At 38.6% G+C, this 19323-nt stretch overlaps 2 protein-coding genes across 7 annotated transcripts in view; one reads left to right on the top strand and one right to left on the bottom strand.

Annotated features, from left to right (window-relative positions):
* Nucleotides 1-16730, top strand: part of SCYL3 (SCY1 like pseudokinase 3) — a 41937-nt gene extending 25207 nt beyond the window's left edge. For 2 of the 4 annotated variants that reach the window (XM_045547400.1, XM_045547401.1), the window contains exons 8-13: nt 1422-1499; nt 3547-3686; nt 4995-5179; nt 9188-9359; nt 14390-15087; nt 15612-16303. In XM_045547400.1, coding sequence (XP_045403356.1) covers nt 1422-1499; nt 3547-3686; nt 4995-5179; nt 9188-9359; nt 14390-15087; nt 15612-15671 — 1333 coding nt within the window. In that variant the 3' untranslated portion in view covers nt 15672-16303. Of the gene's footprint in view, nt 1-1421; nt 1500-3546; nt 3687-4994; nt 5180-9187; nt 9360-14389; nt 15088-15611; nt 16304-16390 lie in introns of those variants that run through there. The other 2 variants (XM_045547402.1, XM_045547403.1) reach the window with 2 other exon arrangements.
* C3H1orf112 (chromosome 3 C1orf112 homolog) overlaps nt 16304-19323 on the bottom strand; it is a 44674-nt gene continuing 41654 nt past the window's right edge. For all 3 annotated transcript variants that reach the window (XM_045547407.1, XM_045547404.1, XM_045547405.1), the window contains 3 exons: nt 19026-19106; nt 17894-18013; nt 16304-16621 (listed from right to left, as the gene is read on the bottom strand). In XM_045547407.1, the coding sequence (XP_045403363.1) occupies nt 16433-16621; nt 17894-18013; nt 19026-19106 (390 nt within the window). In that variant the 3' untranslated portion in view covers nt 16304-16432. The remainder of the gene's footprint in view (nt 16622-17893; nt 18014-19025; nt 19107-19323) is intronic.

Below are 19323 nucleotides of genomic sequence, written 5' to 3' on the forward strand. Positions count from 1 at the left end.
GGTTATATTTGTCATTTAACCCTTTTCCTATTATGAAAGTCTTTTTGGGGGATGTTTTCTAAAATTTGATTTTTTAATTGACAAATATAAATTGTACACATTTACCATTATGAAAGCCTTTTAACCAAGCTATTTCCATGTCCTTTTGGATGATTCTTAGAAATATTTTATTTCCCCTGATAGAAAATCTCTACAAAGAATAATGCATTTGCAATAAATAGATTCTCTCATCACAGTGTATAATACGAGTTCTTTATTAAGAATTATATTGTAAATTGAAAGGAGAAAAGAAAGCTAAAAACATACCAAGCCCACCTTCCCATTAATACATGGGAAGAAAACCCAGCCAGAGATAACAGAAGGGGCCAGAGCCGGCATCTCTTGCTGGGGCAGGTGAGCACAATTTGATTAGATTTAAGTTAAGACATCTGTCTACTGAGCCAGAGGGAAACACATGATAGGTGTAAACATAAGCTGTGAAAACCCAGGTGGTAGCTGTGCTTACTGGGCCTGCCATGTAAGCTGTCCAGCTTGCATACTGAAGTGTCCAGGGGCAGCAGCCTCGTGTGAGGTAGGGTGTGAGCTGAGCAGTCCACAGCCTTTGGGACTCTGTGGCAGCCCTGTAGGAGACTGACGACTCCTCTCACACTCATTCTTGCCTGGCTGAAAGAATGACTAAATAACTTACAGTGGGAGAAATGAGAAGAGTCCTGTACAGAAATCTCACTTTGCCGAATTTCTTTAACAGTTTTCACTTCACCAAAGGAGACTTGGGAATCAACAGCATTTTGTCAGGGTAATGTTATTTCTCCCAGGATATTTCATTTAATAACAACCTGTTACAACCAAAAATTTGGAGGATTATGATGTCTGTTAAAACCATAAAGCTCCTAGCCCTCTGAGAGGCCTAGGCAGGAGGATTGCTTGAGCTCAGGGATTCGAGAACAGCCTGAGCAAGAGTGAGACACTGTCTCTACTAAAAATAAAAAAGTTAGCTGGGTGTCATGGCACGCTTCTGTAGCCCCAGCTACTCAGAAGGCTGAGGCAGGGGGATCCCTTGAACCCAGGAGTTTGAGGCTGCAGTGAGCTATGATATTGCCATTGTACTCTATCCAGGGCGACAGAGTACAGGGCAACAGAGAGAGAGACTTTGTCTCCAAAAAACAAAAAAAACCATGTTAGCATGTGTGAGTTTAAGCTTATATCCTCTTCACAGATCTCTCTGATATTCTTAAAATATTAGATTCCTTAGAGGCTTAAGCCATAGTATTTGTCTCATAAGCTACTTAGTTATCATTTAATCTTTTAAATGTCTTAGGAGGATATTTCTTTATTGAAAATTATATATGTGGTCTGTGGTTAGGCTTCAGTATTAACATGCCTTTTCTAATCTCCTGCATTTCTTTCTTTTTGGCATTTAGAAATGATTTTCTAGAAGTTGTGAATTTCTTGAAAAGTTTAACATTGAAGAGTGAAGAGGAGAAAACTGAATTCTTCAAGTAAGTTCAGAAAGTTAAGTTCTTGAATTCAGTAACTTGGATTAAGTCCTATGTAATTACTTTAGGGATTCTGGAGAAGATGAGTCAGACATTTGGTTTATTTGACAGTGTTTATCGAACATTTCCTACATGTCAGGCTTTCAGCAAGGCCCTGGGAGGGATAGGTAAATAATTCTGGTGAGAGAAACAGATACCTAGACTGATAATCCTCAAACAGAGGGGTGTGTGCAGTGGTAGAGTTTTCAGAGGGAGTCCTGAGGACAGAGAGGACAGGGAGGAGGTGGTTGGACAAAGGGTATTCTGGGCAGAGGAGCAACATGAACAAATGCGTGAAGGCAAGACCCAGTGTGACTGGTGCGGGGAACTGCAAGCAGTTGTGTCCTGTTCGAGGGTAAATTCCAAGACAAGGAGAGATAAGAGGTGGCCCTTGTATGTGGCAGTGAGAAGTGTTGACTCTATTTGTAAACAGTGGACTTCAGGTATTGAAGCCATCGAAGGGGTGAAAGCAGGTTGTGAAAATGGTTAAACCTCCCTTTAGGTGGATCACTGTCGTCTATAGAGGGAGCAGGCTTAACTCATTTAAGACCTGGGTTGGTTAGTAGACTGTAGTAGTTGAGGCAGTAGATGTGAGACTACACATGAGGGCTTTGGTGGTACTAATGAAGAAGATGACACTGAGATAAGAAAGATTTAAAAAGATAAAGTTGGCAAGCCTTAGTGATTATCACCAAATGAAATACTGGAGGGTAGGAATGTATTATGCAGGGAAAATGATGGATTCAGTGTTGGATGTGTTGGTTTGAAGTGTCTATGGGACTTTAGATAGAAATGTACATGGACAGTTGGCCAGGCACATCTTAGGAGAGAAGTTTTTAGAGGTGAATATTAGAGTGTCACCAGCCTCCAGTTGGTGATATTTGCCCAGAGAAAGCAGGTAGTATGAAAAGGACAGTGGGCCCAAATCTGTAACCTGGGAGCACCCAACCCAGTGGGAAGGAGTAGCTGATGAATGAGACGAAGCAATGGTTAAGAGCATATTCAGAGAGAGCCAGGAGGGCTTCGGTATTCCCAAAGGAGTAGGGAATTTCAGAAAGATAGGACGAATCAACAGATACTTGTTCATTTAGCAATCAGGAAGGCACTAGTAACCTTGTCTTAGCAAGAGCCATGCTAGCAGAGGGAGACTGCAGTGGGTTGAGAAGTGAATGGAAGGTGAGAAGGTAGACACTGGGCAAAACTGCCTCCTGAAAAACGTGGAGAGGAGGGAACATATTATTGCTGAAGAAACAAATGGACTCAAGGAAGGATTTTTTAGGGATGGAAGAGACATGAGCCTGTTTATCCACAGGGAAAGGAGCTGCTGGAAGTGTAGAGGGAACAGTTGAAGCTGCAGTCATGTTGTGGAGGAGACTGTTGGTGCATGGTCTGGAAGAGAAGGCAATGTGGGCAGTGGCTAGGAGCGGGCGGCCTTACGTAAGAGTAGGCCCTTGAGTCCTTGGTAACTGGAAAGGAGGTGGGAGGCCTGTTTGTCAGTAGTGTTGTAGAGGTTGGAAGGTGATAATGCATGATGTGGCCTGTGTCCTGATACAGTAGGAGGCAAAGTTATCTGCTAAGGGTAATTGTATAATGGAGTATTGTCATCACTATTACTAGTAATACCTAATGTCTGTTTCTTAACAAAGTGCTGTTATATATGTTGTTTTAATTTAATGAACTTAGTAACAAAAGCCTATATTTTGTCTAGTATGGAAACTTTAGATAATGTATGATAATATCCTACATCTTTTAAATTGGAGAAAATGTCGTTTATTATCTAGAAAGCCTGTGGCCTGTTAGGAGAAAAGGACACTTTACGATTAATAAGGGATAATTTGTTGAAAATATTTACTAGCTTGGACTGGAGGCCAATCTGTTCACCTTCCTAACTAAACTTCAAAATGCATCACTTTGATAAAAGTGGGAGAGAGCCTTATGTGTACTAAACTGTATAAGTAAATCGGTAACAATGTCATGAACAGTTTCCCAGGCTTTCTTTTTTGGTCCTTAGATTTCTGCTGGACAGAGTCAGCTGCTTGTCAGAGGAATTAATAGCTTCAAGGCTGGTGCCTCTCCTGCTTAATCAGTTGGTGTTTGCAGAGCCAGTAGCTGTTAAGAGTTTTCTTCCTCATCTGCTTGGCCCCAAAAAAGGTGAATTTCTTTTCAAAATGTTATTGCTAATTAAGGAGTTTGGTGATTATTAGTCCATGTTTGAATAGGGTGAGATTACTATGAGGTGTATAGTTAATGGTTGGTTCTAAAAATGGAGAATAGTTAGTTATTGGCTCCTGATCTGATAACTTCAGCTCAAACCTGGGTATGAAAGCTCACAGGATAAATACGGAGCATCTTCCTGGAGAGTCAGATTTACTGCAGGAGATAGTTATATATGATTAGAATATGAAGTACATATGAAGTTTTAAGGTAAGGATTCATCTTCAAAGAACTTTTGCATTTGCCATGAATCATTTAGGCCTGTACCTCCTGACTTGCCAACAGCAATTCATTTATTTAATGTTTTCAGTGAAAAGATTAAAAAGAACTGAGATCATTTTACTTCTTGGGGGATTCAGTTTTTTTTCTCCTGAATGTGAAATAAGTTATTGCTTTGAAACTTTATAACTTTATAGCACTATAGATGGTAACACATCAGATGAGAGAGTATAGCATTAATACAACACTGTGAAATTTTTAGTTAGGTAGGATCTGCTTTCAGAATTGATTTTCTTAGAAGATCTCAATCCAACAAAGCAGTTATGGGTAACTGTTTTACAATTTAGAATTTCCTTATATCTGTGCTTTGATATCATTCTCTTTAGCCATGAATTTTTCTTTATAGATCTTCCAATCTGTTACTCAGTAGATCTTAAATAGGGGTGTATCTCTGAATCACCTGGGTTACTTTTTAAACATTTGCCTGTATGCCTGATCTAGTGGTTCTGGGGCAGAGCTAGGACATAGGTATATATATTTTTTAAAGACCCCAGATGATTCTCATGTATACCTATTTGATAACCACTACCATAACTACTGGAAAGAGAGGAATATCTAGCATCAAAGTCCCATTGTAGCATTTAACACCTGGTTTTGCAAATAAAATTGCAAAAATAATATCAGTATGTCACTAATCTAGTATATGAAAGTCCTCACTGATTAAACATAAATTGATAAAAAGTTACTGATTTAGGATTTTATTAAAATAAAAGCTTTATAGTAATTAAGTATGATCTCTAGTATTTCAAAACGTTTCTATAAGGTAGAGGGTGTTTAAGATAATAAAGCCTTGAGTAATTAGGGGTCAGGAAAAGAACTTTCTTTGATTTAGGGCATAAGAATTTAGAAGAGTACTTAGAATACATATAAAGTTCTGGGTTCAGTTTATGAATTACGCTTAGTACTCTTTTCACTGAAATGACAATTTGTTTTTTCATCTGTAACCTCCTTTGATTTCCGGGGTAGATCATGCACAAGGAGAAACACCTTGCTTGCTCTCACCAGCCCTGTTCCAGTCGCGAGTGATCCCTGTGCTTCTCCAGTTGTTCGAGGTTCATGAGGAGCACGTGCGGATGGTGCTCCTGTCTCACATTGAGGCTTACGTGGAGCACTTCACTCAGGAGCAGCTTAAGAAAGTCATCTTGCCACAGGTCAGAGACCAAGTTGGCATTGGGGTTGTCACAGAGCCTTCCAAATGCGAGGAGTGGGCAAAGCGGTGCTGGTAATAATTTGGGAGCTGAAAGGAAGCAGAGGTTTTTGGGGTATTCGGATAATAGCTTAGAAAGCCTTGGGGCAGCAGTTGAGTTTAAAGCCTACTGGAATAGGAAGGGCTGAAATTAAAATTGCATTTCCATTCCATCCATGCTGGCAAATCAATTAAATTAACATATTTGTTTTTAACCCAGGAGACTATAATTCTGTTTGCTAATTCTTTGGAGGAAAATGAATAAGAATCATTCATGGAATGCTTTGTGAACATAAACTGTGGTTGCCCTTAATTAAATTATTATAAAATAATTAAATTAGAACTGAGAGGAACATAAGATTATTCGTATTGGTGGTTTTCAGCCTGCTTATCAGCCACCAGGGAACCTTATAATTTTCCCACCCAAGGGCTTCAGGTTTATATTAGTTTCTTATGGCTGCCATAATAAATTATCACAAACTGCATGGCTTAAAACAATAGAAATTTATCGTTTCTCAGTTCTGGAGGCCAGAAGTCTGAAACCAAGGTTGTCAGCATGACCGTGCTTCCCCTGAAGGCTCTGGACAGACTCCTTTGCCTTCTACCAACTTCTGGTGGCTCCCAGCAATGCTTGGCACTTCTTCACTTGTGGCTGCATCATTCCAGTCTCTGCCTCTGTTGTCACATGGTGTGCCTCGCTCTGTGTCAGTCTTAACATGGCCTACTTATAAAGACACGAGTCATTGAATTTAGGGCCTACCCTAACCCAGCATGACCTCATCTAAAGTTCACATTCTGCATGGACATGAATTGGGGGTGTTGGGGGGGACACTATTCAATCTAGCATGAGGTTTTTAAAAAAAAAGATTGTTTTTAAAATACCAATCACATGATATCTTTCAGCTATTAATAACTTGTTTTCCTATGAGATTAATTAACACTTTCCCTGCTTTCAAGGAGCTAAATAAGTGGGGCAGATAGATGTTTCAGTTATCTAGTGCTATGTAACAAACTACTCCAAAACATAGTGCCTTAAAACAACATTTTATCAATTCTCACGCTTCTTTGGATTTTCTGGGCTCAGCTTGGGGATTCTATTGCTCCACAGGATGTCAGCTGAGGCTTTACTCATCTGGGGTCCCACCAGGCTGACACATCCCAAATGGCTCCTTGGTACTTCGGAGGGGATGGCTGAAAAGCTGGGCTTAGCTGGGACTTTGACACAGCTGGGCCTTTCTCTTCATGAACTCTCAGGGCTTCTATCCCCCCATGTGACATTTCCACATGATTTCTCTAGCAAGGTAGGTGGACTTCTTACATGGCTAATCAGGGCAGAAGGGCAAAAGCAGCCTTCTTAGGATGTAGGTTGGGAATTGACAGTGTCATTTCTGTCACATTGCTTTTTTTTTTTTTTTTTGAGACAGAGTCTCACTCTATTGCCCCGGGTAGAGTGCAGTGGCGTCATCATAGTTCACTGCAACCTCAAACTCCTGGGCTCAAGCGATCCTGCTGCCTCAGCCTCCTTAGTAGCTGGGACTACAGGTGCGTACCACTGCACCCAGCTGATTTTTTCTATTTTTGGTAGAGATGGGGTCTCTTGCTCAGGCTGGTCTCGAACTCCTGAGCTCAAGCGATACTCCCGCTTCAGCCTCCCGGGATGCTAGGATTACAGGCGTGAGCCACCGCACCCAGCCCCACATTCTCTTTTTTAAAGTGAGTCACAGAAGGCAGCCCAGGTTCACCCAGGTTTGCTGTGGGATAGCTTTACACAGGGGCATGGATGCTAGAGGTGTGGTTCACTGGAGGCTCGCCACCGTGACATAGTGCTTTGTATTTATATCTGCAACAGTAATTGTTACCCTATATGTAGTTGCATCTGGAAATTTAGAAGAGGAATGAAGCACTCTAACTTTGAAATGGAAGTGTATCGTAAGTCTCAGAATTGGGCTGACGTCAAAAAATGAGTAGATGTTCGGCATGTGAAAGACAATGAAAGCTCTCATTTCTTAGGAAATTACTTCCCCTGAAGAAGAATAACTGGGCCAGTTGCTGTAGCAGTGTGGAGGATGGGCCATAGAAAGGGAGATCAGCCAGGACGCTGTTAGAATAGTTTAGCTAAGAGGTGACAAAGGCTGGGGAACATTTGGCAGTGGATATGGGAGGGGGACGTATGAAGGGTGGAAGGGGTAGGACTCACTGTCTGACTTGATGGAAGAGGTGTTGAGGATGATGAGTTTTTTGCTCGGTGGACTGTTGTTTGATGATTACCGTATTCAGTTGATGGAATTCTAATCATATGCAAAAGAAACATGCTTTTATTTACTTGTACAGCCTTGTTTTGAGAAAGTGCCTGATCTGTTAGCATTAGACTTAATAAGTGTCTTGTTGAGACCTGTTGGAAACCTTTGATCTTACTATACAAATGAGGAACCTAGACCAGAAAAATAAAATGATTAATTGGTCAAGTCATATTGAGAATGACTAGCAGAGCTGGGCTCCTGACACCTGTCATGCCCTGCTGCTTCCACTAGGAAGGCCGGTTACCCTGGCCTTGTGTCTGGGTGGTATAGATATTTGCAGGTTATCTCCTTTCTTGTATGCAGGGCAGCACCTCTCCTCATATCTGCATATCTTAAAGTGCTTTTGGTTGCAAGCAGCTGAAACCTATTTTAAACCAGCCAAAGCAAAAAAAAAAAAAATATTTAAGGAAACAATGTTAGACTGCCTTACACGGAGACCAAGTGCAGCTGGGTCTCACAGCCATATATGATCTCCTTTCCTGTTCCTTTTCCTTTTCCTTTTCCTTTTCTTTCCCTTTCCTTTGACTCTGTAGACCAGCTTTCATTGTTTTTGGTGTGCACACGGCCAAACGTGGTTGTCTCATAGCTTTTAGGTTTACTGTCCTCATTTTAAAAAAAAATCGTTTTTTAAGAGACAGGGCCTCACCATGTTGCCCAGGCTGGAGTGTAGTGGCTAGTCACAGGTGTGAACCTATTACTGGTCAGCACAGGAGTTTTGACCTGCTCTGTTTCCTTCTCAGGCCATTTCACCCCTCTTTGGCAATCTGGTGGTCCCCCTGCTTGAGAGATCACCATATTGATGCCAAACTTAGAGAATTAATTGGCATGGCTCATTACAGCCCAGAATTCACTGGCCTAAAGCAATCCTCTCACCTCAGCCTCCCGAGTAGCTGGGACTCAGAAGCGCACCACTGCGCCTGGCTATCACCCTCATTTTAAGCAAGCTACAGAGATAACTGGTTTTCCTAAATTCTAGTTTATATTAATGAGCAGGAGATTATGATGGGCTCAGTCTGAGGCAGGTGTTATATGCATTATATCCAAAGAGAGTTTTCAAGGTCTTCCCCTTAGAGTTTGTGAGCTGAAAAGAGGGCCAAGGACCAGAAACATTATCATTAGTGCCCTAGATGGTTCTGAGTGGTTCTGAGTGCGCTCTGCAGAACATTACCAATCTGTGAACTCTTTGTTACCTTTCTGTGACAAAGTGAGTACACAGATAGGGAATTAACATTGAAAACCTTTTGTAGCAATTTGACACTGTAATTATATGTTATTTTCCAGTGTCTTTGTCTGTTTAATTTTGTTTTCATTGTATTTTAAAAAAACAGCCTGTGCTGACTTAGTGGCTCACGCCTGTAATCCTAGCATCCCGGGAGGCCGAGGCGGGAGGATTGCTTGAGCTCAGGAATTCGAGACCAGCCTGAGCAAGAGTGAAATCCCATCTCTCAAAAAGAAAAGAAAAAAAAAAAAAAAAAATCCTGTGGATAGATTGGGAGGGGAAGATATTAGTCCTTTACTACAGGTAGTTTGAGAGCCACTGACCTAGAATACATCTAAGAAAACATAGTTCATCAGAGCAAGCACAATCTGATTGCAGCCCAACTGCTTGTTTACAGGGGGAGAAAAAGATAGGTAATGTGGTGGCCTACACTTACTACCTCGTTCGCTTCTAGGTATTGCTGGGCCTGCGTGATACCAGTGATTCCATTGTGGCAATTACTCTTCATAGCCTAGCAGTGCTGGTCTCTCTACTTGGACCAGAGGTGGTTGTGGGAGGAGAAAGAACCAAGATCTTCAAACGCACTGCCCCAAGTTTTATTAAAACTATTGACCTTTCCCTAGAAGGTAAGAATTATTAAAAGGTCTAGCTTTTTATTGTGTTATTTTATTAGATTTTTAATATACAGGTAATGCCAGGAGAGTCATATTCAATCAAATGATACAGAGAAATGTAAGGAAAAGGTTAACTTCTCTTTTCCAACTTCTCTGAGGGGGCTTAAGGTAACTAATTTTCAATGGGAATCCTTTCATACCTTTTTAAGCTCACAGAAAGACATGTAAATATGTTTATACATACATATATACATACAATTATGTGTCAAATAACGTTTTGGTCAACAATGGACCACATAAATGATGGACTGCATATACCATGGTGGGCCCAGGAGGTTATAATGGAGCTGAAAAATTCCTGTAGCCTAGCGACAGTTGCAGCCACCTGTATGTTGTAGCACAATGAATTACATATTTGTGGTGCTTCCAGCCATATAAAAAGTACATACAATTATGTACATCACACTTGATAAACAACTATGTTATTGGTTTATGTATTTACTATGCTTTTGAAATTTAACTGTAAAACAGCCTCAGGCAGGTCCTTCAGGAGGTTTTCCAAAAGAAGGCATTGTTATCATAGGAGATGACAGCTCCATGTGTTATTGCCCCTGCAGACCTTCCAGTGGGACAAGATGTACAGATGGCAGACAATGATTTTGATGATCCTGACCCCGTGTAGGCTTAGGCCAATGTGTGTATTTGTGTCTCAGTTTTTAACAAGAAAAGTTTAAAAAGAAAATAATTTGAAAAATAGAAGAAAGTTTATAGAATAAGGACATAAAGTATTTTTGTAGAGCTGTACAATGTGTTTTAAGCTAAATGTTACTACAAAAGAGTCAAAGATAAAAAATTAAAAAGTTTATAAAGTAAAAAAAGTTACAGTAAGCTGAAGTTAATACATTATTGAAGAAAATATATATATTTTTAAATTTAGGGTAGCCTAAGTGTAGTGTTTATAAAGTCTACAGTAACATCCTAGGCCTTTACATTCACTCACCACTCACTCACTCAGAGCAACTTTCGGTCCTACAAGTGCCCTATACAGGTGTACCATTTTTTATCATTTATACTGTATTTAACTGTAGCTTTTCTATGTTTAGAAATGTTTAGAACACAATACTTAACATTCTGTTACAGTTGCCTACAGTATTCAGTACAGTACATGCTATACCAGTTTATAGCCCAGGTGTGTATTAGGCCATACCATCTAGGGTTGTATAAATACAAGCTATGATGTTCACACAAGGACAAAATCACCTAAGACAAATTTCTCAGAACATATATCAGTTGTTAAATGATGCATGACTGTATACAATTTTAAAAAAAGATGAGAAAATACTATGTACAAATCTACAACTTATTTTCCTGTGGCAGCATATCAGGGACCTGTCTTCAGGATAATACATAGAAATCTAACTCACTCTTTTTGATTGCTGCCTAACATTTCATTGAATATAATTCGTTCAGTGATTTCCTTATTCATGGATATCGCATCCATTTCTGGCTTTTTAATCACTACAGATAGTGCTACAATAAATATCTTTATACATGTATCTTTACAATAGGCCCTTTGTGTCTCCAAGTTACACATCTGCAGATTCAACCAACTGTGGATCAAAAATATTTGGGGAAAAAAAACAAGAAACAATATCAATACAATAAAAAATAAAAACATATAGTTTAACAACTATTTACATGGCATTTACATTGTATTAAGTATTATAAGTAATTTAGAGATGATTTTAAAATATGTAGGTTATATGCAAAGACTACGCCATTTTATGTAAGAGACTTGAGCATCTATGGATACTGAGGGATGACTGTGTGTACTTCAGGTTTCGCTGTAACAGGATGAAGTTTCAGCAGTAGATCTGCTGAGTAAAAGGATATATTTTAAGTTTTAGTAGATGCTCTAGCTTACAAAAAGGTTGTAGCAATTCTTATTAACATTAGATGTTTAAGTTCTTTTGATTTTTGTGGTTTATTGGGTAAAAAGTGTTGATTTTTAGGTACTTCAGGAAATCCTTATTTCTGGTGTTTTCCCATTGGATATTACCTGGAAGGTAACAGTAATTTCTGGTCTTACAAGAATTTTGGCCGAGTGCAGTGAGTCACATCTGTAACCTTAGCTACTCAAGAGGCTAAGGCAGGAGGATCGCTTGAGGCCAGGAGTTCGACACTAGTCTGGGAAACATAGTGAGACTTTGTCTCTAAGAAAATAAAAAATTAGCCAAGTGCTATGGCTTGTGCCTGTATTTCCAGCTACACAGGAGGCTGAGGCAGGAGTATCCCTTGAGCCTGGGAGTTAGAGACCAGCCTGGGCAATATAGCCAGACTCCATTCTCCACAGCAACAAAATAATTTTATATCAACAGTGTCATTGCTTTTTTGCTCCTTTATATAGCCTTGTTATGAAATTCTGGACCTCTAATTCAGTTCTCAATGATAGTATATAGATAGCATAGAAACACTTATTAGTAGAAAAGTGATATCAGATAGCTTTTTTACTAGTTTTAATGCCAGAAGAATTTTTCAAGCAACACTGGCTTCCTGAAGTTTTGAAGAGTTCAACTCTTCCTTGGTGTTAATGAAACCAGTGTCATTGTGGCTCCAAAAACCTTGAAAATGGTGATATAGAGGCTGCTGCCTCATTTTTAGCTATGAAATGTATATGCCAAATTGGGTGGGGCCTGATTTGTTGCCAATTTTTCTTTTAGCATATTACATCAAAGAGCAAATGAAATGTTTACATGTCATACCAGAGGAATTTTTTTTTCAGGGGGGCATAGTTTTGAGATAGGGCATAGGGGGTTAGTCAGCTTTGCATGCTGAATTAGCAAACATTCCCGTTCCTAACATGTCTTATTTATTGGATGGAGGTACCTAGTTGTAGACATTCTATATACTGAAGATACTCATCTGTTTATATCCATCTGGATTACCCTGTAATCTTAATAAGAAACTGGAGTGGCACCACAGGAGCAGTAGTAGATGCATTTTTCCTGAAGACATTTGATACAACAGATTAGAGGTCTAATCCCACTGACATTCCAAGTTAGGCTCTTCATTGAGGAAGACTAGCGAGCCCTGGCAGCAGCCTGTATTCCAAGTTTATAGTTAATAGCAGCCCTTCTGAAGGTTGTGGGGGGACTGTTGGGGAAGGTACCTGTCTAAAGGAGCTACTCTTAAATTTTTTTTTCTGTCTTTTACAGTTCACTTGCATGGCCAGACTTAAGAATAAAGGCTAATATTGAGGTTTATGAAAGGCACAACTAAGGGAAATAAGAAGTAGTCTGCCCAAAAGGGTGTTCGGGAAGACAGAGGGTAACATTGGGTAAGACATTAGGTAGGACTTCAGCAGGGAGGATAGTGGCACAAATAAGCAAGAAAGTGGAGGGGAGGGAGAAGTGGCGCTCAAGAAGAGACCCCATCCACCCCTCCCCACCCCATCACTTTTAAGGCTGAGGAAGCATTCAGCCAAAATTCTGCTAAAATGTTTTTGACCAATGCTCAATCTTGAGTACAAGCTTTCTGGTAAACTGCTAAAGACATTTTCTTTCCTAGTCGGTAGTTAAATATCCATAGATTAAGTTTATTATTGTAACCATTTTTTAAGCATATAGTTTTATGACATTAAGTACATTCATATCTTGCATATACTCAGACTTTTATTCTTAAAAGGAAAATAGAGAATCAGTTATGATTTTAAATCACCACCATGTTTTTAAAGGCTGTAACTTTTTAACTAGGTATCCTAAAGTTTATATATAATGGTTCAATTTTTTCTCCTCCATCACCACCACGTGGAGTGGACACAGCTTGTTGTTTGAAGATGTTCTTTCCCTGTAACTTAGCTTTTCCCTGTGTTCAGTGTACCCATTTCCCTTAACTATTGCTCACCAATCATGTGATAGATCAAAAAGCTTACTTATTATCCCTTTCATTTTTGGAGTTTTTATTTACCTTCAGATTATTCTCCCATGCATGTCATTGCAGGCCAGACCTCACCAGTCTCAGAGACCCCCTCCTCTAGCATATTCCCTAAATATTTCTTTTCTGGCAACACATCCATCAATAGCAAGAAACACATACAGTGAGATTCACTACAATATTCTTTTATAGACAGGTAGAAATACTAAAGTTATGTAGCTTTTCCCTTGTTTGAATGAATGTTTTCCTGAGAATAGTAAGTTTAAATTCTGAAAATTAATAGCATTTTGGGGAATTTTGAGACGGATTTGTCTTACTTATAATTATGTAGTCCGCTTTGGTCTCATCTTGTTTCCCCAGACTATTGGTATATACCTACTCTTTCTTCATAACTGGTGAGAAGAGCAGATTGACATTACTTGAATTCTCTTTTGAACCTGATACCTTACTTTGGGACTTTTGGTGCCTTATTGCAGAATTTTCCAAATTGTACCAACGATATTTCTGAAAGATCGGGCACATTGAAAAAAAAGAGTTCTGTGGTTAAATAAGTTTGGGGAAATGGTAGCAAAGCCATTAATACATTGGATACAAGATTTCTCAATGCCTTGACTACACTTGGGGAAATCTATTAAGATGAGGATAAGAAGTTGGGTTAGGCAAACTTATTTGAGCACACAGCACTTTTTCAGGATATATGTAATCAGTATCTTAAAGGTCACATTGCCTGGTTTAGAGCATTTCTGTATTTATTTATAGGTAATTATGCCGATAAACAATGTTTGAATATTTAGTAAAGAATTGGATGCCCCAGTCCAGTTGTTACTTGGTATGCTTCTATTGAGTTACTAGTATTATAAAAGTATTCCATTGCTGCTGGCATTGGGTAAAAAAAAAAAAGAAACATTATATGTGTTATATAGTAAGTATTTGGATGACTTATATGACGTCTTTGCTGAATAATATTCTGCTGGGATCTCTTGTTTAGTATTTGTGGATATTTCCAAGTAATTAGATCTACATATTTGCTTAATGCTCACTTTCTCCTAAATGTTTTGCTTGCTCTTAACCAATATTTTATGAGACTAATTCTTGTACATATCCTCCAGGTGATCAGTTTTCTCAGCCTATTAAGTTTCCCATGAATGGAATTTCAGATGTGAAAAATATTTCAGAGGACAGCGAAAACTTCCCATTGAGTTCTAAAAAGTCTGAGGAATGGCCTGACTGGAGTGAGCCTGAGGAGCCTGAAAACCAAACTGTCAACATACAGATTTGGCCTAGAGAACCATGTGATGCTGTCAAGTCCCAGTGTACTACCTTGGATGTAGAGTCGTCTTCTTGGGATGATTGTGAGCCCAGCAGCTTAGATACTAAAATAAACCCAGGAGGTAGAATCACTGCTGCAAAACCTGTCACCTCTAGGGAGCACAAGCCCATTCCTGCTTTGCTTCCACTCACCGAAGAGTCTAAGCCTTGGAAATCAAGCCAACCCCAAAACATTAGTCTTACACAAAGCAGGGATGACCCAGACCAAATCAAGCCACCAAAAGGGTTGTCACAAGAAAAGCCCCTTAAGGTTCCTTTGGAATTTGGTTTAGGAGAGGAATTTACCATTCAAGTAAAAAAGAAGCCAGTACAAGATCCTGAGTTGGATTGGTTTGCTGATATGATCCCAGACATTAAGCCTTCAGCTGCTTTTCTTATTTTACCCGAACTGAGGACAGAAGTGATGGTCCCCAACAAAGATGATGTCTCACCAGTGATGCAGTTTTCCTCAAAATTTGCTGCAGCAGAGATTACTGAGGTGAGTACTTTTTTTGGATTAAATTGTGCTACCAGTTTAAGGATTTCCCTCAGAGGTCCCAATTGCACTGTTCTATTTATAACAGACATGCTGTTTTCCCAGTGAAGGAAAACAGTAACGCATACAATTGGTTAAAACAAGTCAAGCATAAAATCAACAAAATCAGTTCCTATAAATAGTATTTTTCCTTCCCAGAGAAATGTAGCAATGCTTAGGCTAAGTATTTAATGACCTACTTATTACATGAATAACCTTTTTATTTGAAAAAAAGGAATAAACCAGGAAATATGGTATCATCAAGACTAACTTTACTAGACTGTGTTCTAGTTTTATAATACTGGAACTAAAGTAATCCTCCTACTTTTCAACTTTCAGTTATAGCTTTAAGATATTTTATTTAGTATGAGGTATTGTATTCTGGCATCAAAAGACAAGTATTAGGTCCTTTTAAAATTCCTGCTTTTTCAAATTTGGATGTGATTTGCTTCAGTGGGTTGCTCTTGGTGTGCTTTATTTTGTTGCAGGGAGAGGCTGAAGGCTGGGGAGAAGAAGGGGAACTGAACTGGGAAGATAATAACTGGTGACAATAGATGTGAGTGAAACTTTAGGAAAATTTCTAAAAAATCAAATACCTCAAAAGCAGGCTCTATGGACAAGAAAACCCCAAAGTGGCCTGTTTTTCCCATACCAGGAGCTCTTTTTCCAGTCTGTGCCAACTGAAGTGTGAGACCGACCTCGAGTGCTGGCTAAAACGCTGGGTGGTAAAGAGGCTCGCGGTACTGGTTTCCAGGAGGAAGAGCCTGTGTGCTTTGCCTGAGGCCAATTTCTATGAAGAGCAAGTAGCTGAGTAAAGTTTGAATTTACAGCTTTTTCCAGGACAATTCTGGAAGTAAAGAAAATAAATATAAAAATTCGAGCTGGTTAGCTTAATTTCGTGCCATTTCTTTTAACAGAAGAGTAAGCTCTATTATGAAATACAGTTTACTGAAAAAAAATTTTAGCTATAAATTATATAAATGATTTTAAATTGCTAAGGTTTCCTTAGGCAGCTTATTTATTTGTTTACAGTTGTACTATCTAAGTGAATGGTCCTGCGTGGACCCTGGGCAGTTACTGACTGTTCCACGTGTATTACGTTGTACCAAAAAGTTCTTAATGAGAAATATCCCCCACAATCCTGTTCTCTAAATGTCAAATAAAGACTATTTTCAGTAGATTCAACTTTATAAAAACTGTTTTATATGTGTTAGAAAATGTACAGACATAATTACATTAGTATTTTCATTTACAAAATACACTTTAGGTTGACAAAGCAGCAAACCCAATTCTGCCTAGTGATAATACTTCAGAGGATACACCGTTTTAGCTTATCAATCCTTTCTTGGAGCACCTCCATTTCCATGAGAAGCCAGGCTGGAGCAGGAGCCTTTTGGAGTAATGACTCGGTTGTTTCCAAGGCCCCTGCTACTGCTTGCAGTGCTGACCTGTACTCTTCTTCTAAGGGGAACTCATGACGAGCTCTTTTTGCATAAGGCTGGAAAAATGAGAAAAATGTGGTAAGTAATGCCGTAATACCCATTCTAAAAACGACAAAAGAACTTTCCTTTTGGACTATAGTAAAGCTTATTAGAAAAAATCTAAAACTGCAAAAAAGTTTATGTGCAAATTTTATTCTAGTCACTAGAGCATAAGGAAGAGTGCACACCCCCATCCCCCACGCATGGTCATCTAGAAAAATATGTGAAGGCATTTTGGTTTATCACAGTGATTCAAGGTGCCATTGCCACTGTCTTAGCTTGTATGTGGCATATAGCAGAGTGTCCTGTCCTGTCCTAAAGGGCTCCCATTGAGATGTGCTGCCTATTCCATTTCCAGTGAGTATTCTTTAGACATATAATCTGTTCTTACAGAAAAGCAGCATGTGTGAATTCTCAGTGTTTTTCTTTTCTAAGCTAAGTTTGTAATTGATGAGAGCTGTAATCTTTCTTTCAGATCTTTCTGGAGCCAGTTTAGTAAGATGTCAGGCTTTCAAACATCATTACACTAGGGAGGAGTGGGTAGGGTTGGGGTCAAGACATCTTTTATAATTGTGGTCTTCTAAGGAAGGTCACAATAAATTTAAATTCATGAGGGCATATTTATATAACTGATATATTGAACTTTATAGGTTTCAGGAATAAAAGTTACATGTCTTAAAAGTTATTAACAAACTTATTTTCTTTTTATAAGAAAAGTTATGACTAAAATTTATCAGAACATTGTTCATGGACTATTCCAAATATACTACTGGTGCTCAAAACATTATTTTGAATATTCTTATTGGTGTCAAATTTCTGCCTCCTAATAAGTAGATGTAACTTTTTAGACACTGCCAAAAATCATTAGGAGGCTGATTTGATGAATGAGGCAAGGGATCAAACTAAACATTTTGGAAGGTAAGTAAGTTAACTGATTTTCTTCTGTGGTTTAGAAACTACTGTATTTGCAGCATCATTGTTAAGATACATAATTTCCCTTAAAGGTCGATACCAGTACTTGAAAGTTATATTGAAAGAGTATGTATGATGTGTAAAGCTTTCTTATTTTTTTGTAGTCCCAATTTTCTGTTTACAACTTTTCAGGAAGGAGAAATGTGATTTTTAAAAGAGCAACTACTATAAAATGGGAGCATTTTACATGTCTAGATCTAGTTGATTTGAAATTCAACAAGGGGCCAAGAACCAGACTAGTTTCTGTTTTATCAGTAAGTAGTAAGGGCAGAATTTCCCTTGTTCAAGTTTGACCCACGCTGAAAAGCAGCCCATACCTGAAAAGATGACTTCTTTGCTTCTTCTACAGTCACTTTAGCAAAGTGTTCCCAGAATATACCTTTTTCCTGTTTCACACGTTCCACTTTGGCAGCTTCAGTTTCATCTACAAACCCAGTCTTCCAGATACCATGAAAAACCAAGCAAATGTTAGCATTCTCTATTAGATATCCAAATGGTCTTAATATTCAGAAAATGAAAAGGCCTTTGTATAAATGCTTAGTGTTCAACCATTCTAGGCTGTCTGTGAGCAAGGCAAATGCTGGAAATTCGTTGGAACTATTTGTAAATGCTGCTGCTTAGTGTAATCTGGCTAAATGACTGTGTTCTTCCCTCCAGGAAAACTGAAGAGTCCTTTCCAGGAAAAAATGAGTCTGCCCACCTTTACTTTATAGGCTAAGAAACTGGCAACAGCAATGTATACATGTGTACTTAGTGTAATATATATATATAATTTATGTTACATGTGTATGTGTATATAATTACATGTAACATATAAAATACATACATAGCCCAGTTTAATGATGGCAGATTGTACTCAAGCAGAATTCACTTTCTCCTGATAATCTAAATTTGTGGTTTAATGGTTGGTTCTGTTAGTACTTCAGTTAACCCTTAACTTATATCCTCACACTATCACTATCACTACACTACATAAGTTTCAAAGTATGCACAAATATGGGAGCCCTATGATTCAAAACTTTGGTCCCAACTGTAAAAACAGCTTTAAAATAATGTCACAGTCTTGGAAAAACAAGTCTTGGCTGCCATAAGTATAGAAAAGTCATGCTTAAATTATACCTAACATATGGTAATGAACATCCTCTCAGGGCTAGCTAATTATTTATATGTAGTCAGGTATCTCTAATTATGATTAGTAATGGCTTAGGGATTCTCAAAGTCATCTCATGGCCTGTATAATCAATGCTACTGTATCTCAGACTATGGGCAGAAAGTGGCCCCAAATGTTGTACTTCTGTAACTTGTAATATGGTCTCAGTTGCTTAGTAACAAGCTGTGTCAGCACTATGCTGAGCATTATGAAAAGCTTAAGCTAAGAAGATACTCAAGTAGGTAATTATACAATTTCAAAAAAAATATAATAAAACATGGGCTATATAAATAAAATACCTTCTCCAGAAAGCATACAACTTTATTCTTTGTTTCTTCAGAACTGAGACACTGGGGAACTATCTCTTCATGATTTGTTCCCTATTAAAAGATAAACAAGACTGATTTTAATATATTTCAATAACTTGCAAAGACAAATGCATGAGCTTTAAGAGCTACCTTAATAAAAAATTCATTTTCAAAGAAAACAGTGCCAGAGGATACTCAAAGATAAGCTCACAATTCTTTCAGAGTGCTTTAGGATAACGCAGTATTAACTTCTGTACAGGTTTAATGTTGCCAGCTTTAATTACTTCTG

This window comes from Lemur catta, chromosome 3 (assembly GCF_020740605.2).
Source record: "Lemur catta isolate mLemCat1 chromosome 3, mLemCat1.pri, whole genome shotgun sequence".
In the NCBI taxonomy this organism is placed as follows: Eukaryota; Metazoa; Chordata; class Mammalia; order Primates; family Lemuridae; genus Lemur; species Lemur catta.